This window comes from Ranitomeya imitator, chromosome 3 (assembly GCF_032444005.1).
Source record: "Ranitomeya imitator isolate aRanImi1 chromosome 3, aRanImi1.pri, whole genome shotgun sequence".
Taxonomy (NCBI): Eukaryota; Metazoa; Chordata; class Amphibia; order Anura; family Dendrobatidae; genus Ranitomeya; species Ranitomeya imitator.
The window spans coordinates 543,146,890-543,159,633 of NC_091284.1; the positions used below are offsets into that span (position 1 = coordinate 543,146,890).

Consider the following 12,744-nt stretch of genomic DNA (forward strand, 5'->3'; position numbering starts at 1 on the left):
CGAGACTTCCTATAAACATCTTGGAGATTTGAGCGATCAGACTTGCCCTGAGACGTTTTCACTTCCTGCTCGCGGGTCGCCCGATTCAAATTCAATCGGACAACGTCACAGCGGTGGCGTACATAAACCATCAGGGGGGTACCCGCAGCAGGGCGGCGTTGCAGGAGGTCTCCCACATTCTCCGTTGGGCCGAGGCCAACCACTCCACCATTTCCACAGTGCACTTTCCAGGCGTCGAGAACTGGGCGGCGGATTTTCTCAGCCGTCAGGGTCTCGCTTCGGGGGAGTGGGAACTCCATCCAGAGGTTTTCCGGCAAATCTGCCTTCACCGGGGAACTCCGGACGTGGATCTGATGGCGTCCAGACTGACGCCAAAGTTCCCAACTTCATAGCACGGTCTCGGGATCCCAAGGCCATCGGGGTGGATGCACTGATATCCCCATGACATCGGTTCCAACTCCCGTACGTGTTTCCTCCGCTTCCCTTACTGCCAAAAGTGATCCGAAAAATCAAGACGGAGGGGATTCTGGTGATTCTTGTCGCCCCGGATTGGCCACGTCGCGCATGGTACGTGGAGCTCGTTCAACTCGTATCCGATGTCCCCTGGCGGTTACCAGACCGCCCAGATCTGCTTCGCCAAGGGCCGATCTACCACCAGAGCTCAGGGACCCTACGTTTAACGGCGTGGCTGTTGAAACCTGGATTCTAACTCAAGCTGGTTTCTCTCTGCAGGTCATTCCCACCATGATAAGCGCTCGCAAAGCGTCTTCCGCTTGCACTTATCACCGCACCTGGAAAACCTTCTTCTCATGGTGCAGGCTCCGCAGTCTCCCTCCGCTTGTTTTCTCAATTCCTTCCGTTTTGGATTTTCTCCAGTCCGGCTTGGATTCCGGCCTGGAGCTCAGTTCCCTCAAGGGTCAGATCTCAGCGTTATCTGTGTTGTTCCAACGTAAGATTGCTGCCAACTTGCAAGTCAGGACCTTCATTCAAGGGGTCTCCCACTCCCTCCTCTCCTGGAAGGTGGCCTTCCTTAAAGCAGTAACATCTATCAGGTGGGTCTCAGAGTTGGCCGCACTATCCTGCCGAGCGCCTTTCCTTTCCTTCCACCAGGACAAAGTAGTCCTACGCCCATCTCCGGCTTTTCTACCTAAGGTGCTTTCATCTTTCCACCTTAATGAAGATATCATTCTTCCCTCCTTCTGCCCACAGCCAAAACATAGGGTCGAAAAGGCCCTTCACACCTTGGCCCTTAGGAGGTACATTTCTAGAACTGCTCCTTTCCGCAAATCGGACTCCCTCTGTGTGCTCCTGGAGGGTCACAGAAAGGGTTTAGCCGCGTCTAAGGCCACGATAGCCAGATGGATCCGTTCAGCTATTCAAGAATCCTATTGAGTCAGGGGCAGTCCTATTCCGGCGGGGATTAGAGCACATTCTACTCGGTCGATGGGTGCTTCCTGGGCCATCCGGCACCAGGCAACGGCAGAGCAGGTTTGCAAGGCCGCAACATGGTCTAGCCTGCGTACTTTCACAAGGCATTACAATGTCCACATTCAATCTTCTGCGGATGCGGCCCTTGGCAGACGTATTCTGCAGGCGGCCATCGCGCATTTATAGTCAGATGGTACACAGAGTTATTTGGTTGTATTGTTTCCCACCCAGGGACTGCTTTGGGACGTCCCATGGTCCTGTGCCCCCCAATGTGGCGAAAGAGAAATAGGGATTTTTGTGTACTCACCGTAAAATCCTTTTCTCCGAGCCACTCATTGGGGGACAGAGCACCCACCCTGTTAGCCTTACGGCTCGTTACCTTTTTGGTTCTTGACTTTCTCTGACATGTTATACTCTAATGTTATGTAATATATTGTTATTAACCTCCTACTGCTTTTGCACTGAACTGGGTCTCTGGAAGCCAGCATGAGGGTGTATACTGCAGGGGAGGAGCTAACTCTTTTTGTCTCAACTTAGTGTCTGCCTTCTAGTGACAGCAGCATAACACCCATGATTCTGTGTCCCCCAATGAGTGGATCGGAGAAAAGGATTTTACGTTGAGTACACAAAAATCCCTATATTTAATTCACACTTAAAGGGAATCTGTCTCCCCCAAAAATCGTATATGAGCTAACGCCATCGGCATCAGGGGCTTATCTACAGCATTCTGTAATGCTGTAGATAAGCCCCCGATGTAACCTGAAAGGTAAGAAAAACAGGTTATATTATACTCACCCAGGGGCGGTCCCGTTGCGGTCCGGCCCGATGGGCAACGCGGTCCGGGTCCGGCACCTCCCATCTTCTTACGATGACGTCTTCTTCTTGTCTTCACGCTGTGGCTCCGGCGCAGGCGTACTTTGTCTGCTCTGTTGATGGCAGAGCAAAGTACTGCAGTGTGCAGGTGCCGGGAAAGGTCAGAGAGGCCCAGCGCCTGCGCACTCCAGTACTTTGCTCTGCCCTCAACAGAGAAGGCAAAGTACGCCTGCGCCGGAGCCGCAGCGTGAAGACAGAGAAGAGGACGTCATCGTATGAAGATGGGAGGCCCCGGACCGCGACGCCTATCGGACCGGACTGCAGCGGGACCGCCCCTTGGTGAGTATAATATAACTCGTTTTTCTTACCTTTCAGGTTACATCGGGGGCTTATCAACAGCATTACAGAAAGCTGTAGATAAGCCCCTGATGCCGGTGGTCGCAGCTCATATACGATTTTTGGGGGTGACAGGTTCCCTTTAAAAAACTGTCTTGTTTCTTTCTGATATATACGTGTTAGTTACTTTTAACATCTCATAGCATCCATGCTTTTCCTTCTTTCCTATGTGAAATCTAGGATCGCATTATATCAATGACTCTGGATAAGGATCATGAGGTCTCGGTTCAATCAATGAAGCTCCTTGTCCATATGTTAAGGTATATCTTTTATCATTTTATGATTTATGTGTATGAGCTGTAACCATGGAAATATATAGGTCTTTATGGATACCATTTACAAAAAATTGAAATACATACAAACCATTAGGATACCGAGGTGCAATAGGTACAATGTTTATAGAAGTGCACAGAACTTTTTAAAGGGATTGTCCACTACTCACATATTAATGGCCTATTCTTAGTATAACTCAGTAATATGAAATCTGTGAGAGGTCCCACATCCATCCCACCCACTGATCAGCTGTAATCACCTCTGCCAACTGTTGGATGTGCATGGAGTGAAACATTACTGCTCCGTCACACTGATTACTTGCCACTCCTGGGTGCTGCTCAGGCTGCTGCGAAAGAGCAGATCTACAGTACCAGGCAGTGGGCACAGAACAGTGTGTGGAGCAGTGATGTTCCCACTCTGTACACTGGTTACATTACACTGCTGACAGCAGAGCTAACATCAAGGGCAGATAGGTCATCAATATGTTAGAAGCAGGCAACTATTTTAAGATTTTGTAAATTACCCCTAAAAGGCCTATTCAGTAGACTTACAGATAAGAAATGCATAAATGTATTGTCTTTCTTTTTTAATGGACTTCAAATACATCACAATTTTTTACATTGAAATCGCTGGTGTTTGTATGCATGAGTCAAGTGGGCGGTCTCTTGAGTCCAGTGGGCGGTCTTAGTGATTGACAGTCTTCCTTATATGACTGCATGCAGAGATAGCTGTCAATGACTGTGTAGGACCGCCCACTAGACTCATGAGACCGCCCACTGGACTCATACATAGAATCACCAGGGATTTCAGTGAATGAAATACAAGTTACGCTGAATCTTTTCCCTCAACCCTACTGTACATATCTTCTGCTTAGCGCCTCCCATTCGATACCATGCTGACCATAGATCGGACTGCATGTACAACGTTTCAGGTTCCCTTTAATTGCCGTACAGAGAAGGCTTACCAAACCTAACTGATGTGATGAATCTTTTCAGCTGTTGATCTTTGCTTGCCACTTAAGTTGCTGCTCAGATTTTGCTTTGTTTTGCTGTGTTATCAGTGTGTTGCCTATAACTATTTAGTATACACCAAAGATATATACCTCCTATTCGCCCTCGTTTATTAACTTGTATGATTTCCACGTGTTTGCTTGGGTTTTCTCCAGGTAGTCTGGTTTCCTCCTAGACTGCAAAGACATACTGATAGGTAATGTAGATTTTGAGCCCCAGTAGGGACAGCGATGATAATGTCTTCAAAACGCTGCAGACTATCATGGCACTATGTAAGTAACTATAATAAATTATTTTTTGGGCACCCCTCTAATTTGACCATATTTCAGTTGTAATGACAAGATCTGTCACTAGAGGGCAGTAGAAGATCTTTATTTACTAAAGAGTGACTGTCAGTGTCGGTGTGTACCAGTGGCATCCCCGAGCCACAGTTACTGATCACATTAACCACAGTTCTTGCCAGAAACTTTACCCCAAGAAAATGTGCAGATGTGATCTTCAAGGAAAATGTGGCTTATCTCACAGTTATTTCATTAATTGAAAATTATGGCAATGTACGGTATCCCTGCTCGAAGCCTTTGGTTTTTTAATGTATTTTGTGTCAACTGCCTGCTCTACTTTGACTGGCATAAGATACAGTTTATGTCTGCAGTATCAGTGACAACTGTTTGAAAATTAGTCTAAATCAGAAATAAGGCCTAATACTAGCAGATAGGTCCATCCCGGCTGGGTACACCTTGGCGCTGCAGGGATGGCTTTTTTTCTTAATCAAAAACAGTGCAACGATGTTTAATAGGTACCCTATGTTATTTATATGCACGATTTCTATGTATTTATAGCAGGGTATATATTAATTTTGTTTCTATCTTAGATTTTGTCTGCCTGCTCAACCTTGGCTGGCAGAAGATACAGTACATGGCTGCAATGTCAGTAACAACTGTTTGAAAATTAGTCTAAATCAGAATTAAAGCATTTGACACAGGGAATCTTTGTGAAATAGGAGAAATGTGGAGTAACCAAGAAGTCTGCGTATTTGCTGTATGAAACTTTAAAAAATGGAAGGAAGTTCTGCTATGTACCTGACATGTTTTCTGGTGGTCTGACAGTTCTGCTCTGGGAAACATGTCACCCCCTCACTGCCATGGTATTCTAGGGCGTAAAGAGATTGGAATGTGAGGCCATGTAGGAAAGGCGGCTCATTATGATTACAGATACATTGAAACCAATGTCAATTACACTTCATTTTTGCAAAAATGTCAATACTTATTTCTCATTTGAATTTTTTTTTACAATATGTCTTCGTGTAATACTTGGAAATTCTGAAGACATAGAGACCGCCAGAAGCAAAATGTGTATGATGGATCAGAGGGATCCACGATTGTCAGGTGGAAGGAGACAATTATTTCCCGTCATTACATAGTGATGTACATAGAGCCATTGTATCAGCTTATCACCGCAGTATGAATGGCTGCCCATCACCTGGAAGATGTCACTGTCTGTCGGTAATGATACTTTCGCTAGTAAGCAGTTCTGTCGGATGGCTAACGGGGCGAGAGTTCATAGACGCGTATGTAATAAGCTGAGGAGCTATTGTAGTAGTACTCTACCGTGGTATTTGGTCACACAGTAGTTTCTGTAAAATCAGTGGTTACGTTAATCATTGTCTGCGGCTGTCATTGTAATGTAAGAAAGCAATGGGCAGCCTGAGACAGATGATTTTAGAAAATAACATTAATTAGAAAAAATGTACAGAAGTGCCCCTAATGCCATTCTGACGAACCCGACTTTCTATGAAAAATTGTTCCTGTAGCCCTGAATGTCCGGTTTGGTAGCTCTTGGCATGCATAGCAGGATCCCAAAACTCTCTGGGTCCCCCCTCATTGGCAAAGACCAAGGGCTTGCATGTTATCATGAGATGTCATGCTTTTAACTAAGACATAGCTGCCATATTATGTACACAGCAGTTACCTATCCATAGTGGCTATAATGATGTGTCCTCACTTCCCCCCCAAAAATGCAATAAGAAGCAAATAAACATACTATGTATGCCAAGATTGTATCAATAATAAAAATGACAGCTTGCCACTCAAAGAGCAAGCCATCACAAACTTGTCCATCGGTGGAAAAATAAGAAAGATACAGGTCTCAGAAAGTGGTAACTCAAAGCAATTGTTTTTTACAAAGTTTTTTGAATTATTTTTGTAATCACTATAACAAAAAACATAAAAAAAAAAAAACAGAAGACCTTGGTATCGTCTTAAATGTGCTGCCTGGTAATTTTTACTGCTCAATGAATGCCATAAAAGCAGAAACCCCCCAAATAATGGTGGAGTTGTGTTTGCGTTCACAGTTTCAGCCCACTTATATTTTATTTCTATTTTTTAGTACATTATATGGTAAAATCATTGGTGTCACTCACATCTACAATTCGCCCCACAAAAAAAACCCTGATTGGATTATGTTGGCTAAGCAATAAAACAAAATCTGAGGCTGTTGGAAATAGAGGACAAAACGAAATCCCCCCCCCTTTCCCTGAAACATAAATGACAAAATCTGAAAGAAGTTAAAATGCTAATCTGTTTAGTATCACTCCTGTGTAATAGCCAAAATTATTAAAATATCACGATTTACATTCCATATTGGGAAAAAAGTTCATGTGAAAAAAAAATATCGAAATAGCAGTCGATTTTTTTTTTTTCTTACCCAAAAATGGGAATCCTAAGAAATCCGAATAATCATGTTGTCTCAACATGGTACAGATCGAAGCTACAACTTGTGTCTCATAAAACAAGCCCTCTGAAACGGAAAACTAAAAAAGCTCTCAGAATATGGTGACTGAAGCCAATTTTATTAAATAAACAGCAGCGATCAGAGCTAACTCTGCTTGCTGTTCTAAAAAAAAAGTATAGTAACGTAGTAAAAATGTATATAAATTTGGTACCTGTGTTGCCTCGTAAAAAAAGTTACCTCGTCATTTATACCACAAATTAAAAGTTCTAAAAAAGCGGAATTGTATTTTTTTTTTTAATAAAAAATGTCTGCATTTCTATGTCAATAACTCTTAAGTCGTACAATATGCTGCTTGTATAAAATTCTGGTATAGTGAGAACAAAACAAAAAAGCCTCCATACCAGAGGGGCTCATCTGAGTGGCAGTGCCAGCGCGCAGCGGAGGGGGCACAAAGTCTCCGGACAGAGGGAAGAATCACTTGGATTGTATAGCTGTACAATGAGTTTCTTGGTCTTTGTGGTGGCACTGAAATGAGATGTCCGATAATAGAAGCTTCTTCTCGCAGGAATTGTGACGATCTGTTTACCACGGAGGAGTGTGACACCTTGTACCAGTTTGTGTTTGCCTCTCACAGACCACTGGCGGCAGCAGCTGGAGAATTTCTCTATATACGGTAATTGAAATCACCCTGCTTTCTAACATGCTGTTTGCTGTTGAAATTTAAAGGGTATGAGCCAACATGAAATCTGCGTGATGGGAATTACTGGGTGTATTGTTTCCATTTTGTTTCCCCATAAAGTATATGTGAACGTCAGAAGTAAAAAAACACACCACACTTCATAGCACTCTTCTTCTAGACGGTTTTATTAAAGGTGTTTTATTTCATTGTAGTCATCGGGACTGGTCATCACCTACTGAACATTGCAGATCAACCTGCTGAGACCCCACAATACCTAAAATAAAGGGGATTCACAGTGTTTCCTTGTACAGCATTGTCCAAGTCCCCCACTGTGCATGGTAACCCCATTTATTTGCATCTACCTTTTTTTTTTACTTACATTAAATGGGGCGGTGATGCTTCTTCTATGACACACTTGACTAGATCCATCACTTTACAGAGGAAAAGCCAAAGTGACAACAGTTCTTAGTGTCACCGAGGGTCTCGGAGGTCGGATCTCTCTCTTAGGGATATCCCATAATATTGCCAAATGGTAATATCCATTTTACATTTAGAATAACTAAAGTGACAATGATCCTGGTGACCAGAAATGTCTAAAAGAAAAAAAAAAGTCTATCATACCCTATACCTAGCCTATAAAACCACGTACGTATTTGATGTTACTTTTTGCGGATGAAAAAAGTGGTCAACTATAGTTTTTATCTCTCTAAAAAAAACCAAAATGATGTAATCTTGACAAATTGTAGTCAATAGAAAATTTTGTTTACCAAGCCTTGCTCATTTTAGTGTATGGCTATGTTACATTACACACCTTGATCAGTTTTTTGCAATTCAGATGTATGTGTCCAGCAGAATGTAAACCTACCCTAAACATGCAGCTGAGAACTCACCATTCATTATCATTTAAAGCCCCTGTACGATACCGTTTAGCATTTCCTCTAATGCTGTACATTTCATATATCATCCATAGGCATCTAGGTCCAATGACAGAAGCAATGAACGCGCAGAAGACAGAAAACTCAGAGCACAAAATAGGCCAGTTGATGAAGCTTTTAGACTTCTTCCTTGAAAGCAAGGTATGATGATGGTGGATGATGATAATGATGGTGGATAATGATGAGAAGGAGGAATACATACAGTGGGTACGGAAAGTATTCAGACGCCTTTAAATTTTTCACTCATTGTTTCATTGCAACCATTTGGTAAATTAAAAAAAGTTCATTTTTTTTCTCATTAATGTCCACTCTGCACCCCATCTTGACTGAAAAAAAAATAGAAATGTAGAAATTTTTGCAAGTTTATTAAAAAAGAAAAAACTGAAATATCACATAGTTATAAGCATTCAGCCCCTTTGCTCAGTATTGAGTAGAAGCACCTTTTTGAGCTAGTACAGCCATGAGTCTTTCAAGTTTTTCACATCAGGATTTGGGGATCCTCTGCCATTCTTCCTTGCAGATCCTCTTCAGTTCCGTCAGGTTGGATGGTGAACATTGGTGGACAGCCATTTTCAGGTCTCTCCAGAGATGCTCAATTGGGTTTAGGTCAGGTCTCTGGCTGGGCCAATCAAGAATGGTCACAGAGTTGTTCTGAAGCCACTCCTTTGTTATTTTAGCTGTGTGCTTAGGGTAATAGTCTTGTTGGAAGGTGAATCTTCTGCCAAGTCTGAGGTCCAGAGCACTGTGGAAGAGGTTTTCTTCCAGGATATCTCTGTGCTTGGCCACATTCATGTTTCCTTCAATGGTGACCAGTTGTCCTGTCCCTACAGCTGAAAAACACCCCATAGCATAATGTGGCCACCACCGTGTTTCACTGTTGGGATTGTATTGGGCAGGTGATGAGCAGTGCCTGGTTTTCTCCACACATACCGCTTAGAATTATCACCAAAAAGGTATATCTTCATCTCATCTGACCAAAGAATCTTATTTCTCATAGTCTGGGAGTCCTTCATGTGTTTTTTTAGCAAACTCTATGGGGGCTTTCATATGTCTTGCACTGAGGAGAGGCTTCCGTCTGGCCACTCTGCCATAAAGGCCTGACTGGTGGAGGGCTGAAGTGATAGTTGACTTTGTGGAACTTTCTCCCATCTCCCTACTGCATCTTTGGAGCTCAGCCACAGTGATCTTGGGGTTCTTCTTTACCTCTCTCACCAAGGCTTTTCTCCCACAATTGCTCAGTTTGGCTGGACGGCCAGGTCTAGGAAGATTTCTGATGGTCCCAAACTTCTTCCATTTAAGGATTATGGAGGCCAATGTGCTCTTAGGAACCTTGAGTACTGCAGAAATTCTGTTGTAGCCTTGGCCAGATCTGTTCCTTGCCACTATTCTGTCTCTGAGCTCCTTGGCCAGCTCCTTTGACCTCATGATTCTCATTTGGTCTGACATGCACTGAGCTGTGAGGTCTTATATAGACAGGTGTGTGCCTTTCCAAATCAACTCCTATCAGATTAATTAAACACAGCTGGACTCCAATGAAGGACTAGAACCATCTCAAGGAGGATCACAAGGAAATGGACAGCATGTGACTTAAATATGAGTGTCTGAGCAAAGGGTCTGAATACTTACGACCATGTGATATTTTAGTTTTCCTTTTCTAATAAATTTGCAAAAATTTCTATATTTCTGTTTTTTTTTCAGTGAAGATGGGGTGCAGAGTGTACATTATTGAGAAAAAAATGTACTTTTTTGAATTTACCAAATAGCTGCAATGAAACAGAGTGAAAAATGTAAAGGGGTCTGACTACTTTCCGTACCCACTGTATATGCAAACTTGTATTCATGTCAGTAGAAATATGAAAACATACTATAACAATTTAACCTATCTAGCCAAGAAGTAGAGCAGAACTACCAAATTTTCAGATTTGTGATCATTTACATAAACATTAGAGCAAATGCAATAGGACATGAGCTGCTCTAATTCTTGATCTTTGCAGGTGGAGTAAAGTTTAATTTAGTACCTTTAACCCCTTACCGGCATCGGACGTACTATACCGTCCGATGCCGGCTCCCCTGCTTTGATGCAGGGCTCCGCGGTGAGCCCACACCAAAGCCGGGACATGTCAGCTGTTTTGAACAGCTGACATGTGCCCGTAATAGGTGCGGGCAGAATCGCGATCTGCCCGCACCTATTAACTAGTTAAATGCCGCTGTCAAACGCAGACAGCGGCATTTAACTACCGCTTCCGGCCGGGCGGCCGGAAATGACGTCATCGCCGACCCCCGTCACATGATCGGGGGTCGGCGATGCGTCTGGATGGTAACCATAGAGGTCCTAGAGACCTCTATGGTTACTGATCGCCCGTCGCTAGGAGCGCCACCCTGTGGTCGGCGCTCACAGCACACGTGCAATTCTGCTACATAGCAGCGATCAGCAGATCGCTGCTATGTAGCAGAGGCGATCGTGCTGTGCCTGCTTCTAGCCTCCCATGGAGGCTATTGAAGCATGGCAAAAGTTAAAAAAAAAAGTTTAAAAAAATGTGAAAAAAATAAAAAAAACGTAAAAGTTTAAATCACCCCCCTTTCGCCCCAATCAAAATAAATCAATAAAAAAAATATCAAATCTACGCATATTTGGTATCGCCGCGCTCAGAATCGCCCGATCTATCAATTAAAAAAAAGTATTAACCTGATCGCTAAACAGCGTAGCGGGAAAAAAATTCGAAACGCCAGAATTACGTTTTTTTGGTCGCCGCGACATTGCATTAAAATGCAATAACGGGCGATCAAAAGAACGTATCTGCACCGAAATGCTATCATTAAAAACGTCATCTCGGCACGCAAAAAATAAGCCCTCAACCGACCCCAGATCATGAAAAATGGAGACGCTACGAATATCGGAAAATGGCGCAATTTTTTTTTTTTTTTTTTTAGCAAAGTTTGGAATTTTTTTTCACCACTTAGATAAAAAATAACCTAGTCATGTTTGGTGTCTATGAACTCGTAATCACCTGGAGAATCATAATGGCAGGTCAGTTTTAGCATTTAGTGAACCTAGCAAAAAAGCCAAACAAAAAACAAGTGTGTGATTGCACTTTTTTTTGCAATTTCACCGCACTTGGAATTTTTTTCCCGTTTTCTAGTACACGGCATGCTAAAACCAATGATGTCGTTCAAAAGTACAACTCGTCCCGCAAAAAATAAGCCCTCACATGGCCAAATTGACAGAAAAATAAAAAAGTTATGGCTCTGGGAAGGAGGGGAGCGAAAAACGAACACGGAAAAACGAAAAATCCCCCGGTCATGAAGGGGTTAAAGGGAGTTTGTCATCAGGTTTTTGTTATGTAGGGGAAGAGAGCCTGATTCCAGAGATGTTTAATTTACTAGGCTGCGTTTTGTTGTTTTGATACAATCATTGTTTTATCAGCAGGAGATTATTTGTAGAAGACAACTGGTCTCATGCTTCCTTGTCCAACTACTCCCTCAGCACTGATCAGACGCTCTCTGTTGTCATACAATATACACAGAAAGCTGTGGTGTGTGGGTGGGTTATACATAGCGCAATATACTAGATCTGCAGCAGAGATATCCGTGACTTTCACAATTGCTGCACTTAGTAAACTAATTGATACATCACTGGTATCAGGGTCTCTGTCCCCACTTCATGCTGATGTGAAATTACATAGCAAAAACGTGCTGACAGATTCCCTTTAAAAAGGAGAACATTTTTTTTTAGCGTTGAAATAACTTTTTCACTCCAGTACATCATGTTATCAGCAGCTGACACAATTTTTAAGTCCAGCAAGTGATAGTTTACTTTTATATGACAATCCTTCTATTCTCCTAGTTACATGACCATATGACGTACCTTGTTGACAGCCTCTGGGATTGTACACCTGGATTTTTAAAAGACTGGAAATGTATGACATTCATCCTTCTACAAGACTCCTCTGAAAAGAGACTTGGTGAGCTTATACAACCAAACAATAATGGGATTTAAATGCTAAGTTTTAACAAACCATTGAAATAAATGATTAAAACTGATAATTTATGACAATGCAAAGGGTGACACACATAGTACTTGTAACATATGCTGATTTTACTGTGGAATCACAGCCAAATTGAATGCAGAGCCCCTTAGTGACAGAGCCAATTTTGTCCTTAATGAGCAAGACAATTTTTACAATTCTGACCACTGTCACTTTATGAGGTTATAACTCTGGAACCCTTTAATGGATCCCACTGATTTTGATATTGTTTTTTGTGACATACTGTACTTCAAGATAGTGGTAAAATTTCTTCAATATTACTTGTGTTTATTTGTGTAAAAAATGGAAATTTGGCAAAAATTTGAAAATTTTGCACTTTTGAAACTTTGAATTTGTATGCCCTTAAATCAGTGAGATATATCACACAAAATCTACTATATAATTGTCTAAAGGTCACTTCCGTCTTTCTGTCTGTCCTTCTGTCTGTCGCGGAT

General features: G+C 42.4%; 1 protein-coding gene across 2 annotated transcripts in view; it reads left to right on the forward strand.

The window, feature by feature from the left end:
- The window catches only part of LOC138670479 (cohesin subunit SA-2-like), a 164,072-nt gene that overhangs the window by 67,594 nt on the left and 83,734 nt on the right, over nucleotides 1–12,744 (forward strand). For both annotated transcript variants that reach the window (XM_069757868.1, XM_069757869.1), the window contains 4 exons: nucleotides 2,818–2,897; nucleotides 7,216–7,323; nucleotides 8,300–8,405; nucleotides 12,109–12,226. In XM_069757868.1, coding sequence (XP_069613969.1) covers nucleotides 2,818–2,897; nucleotides 7,216–7,323; nucleotides 8,300–8,405; nucleotides 12,109–12,226 — 412 coding nt within the window. The remainder of the gene's footprint in view (nucleotides 1–2,817; nucleotides 2,898–7,215; nucleotides 7,324–8,299; nucleotides 8,406–12,108; nucleotides 12,227–12,744) is intronic.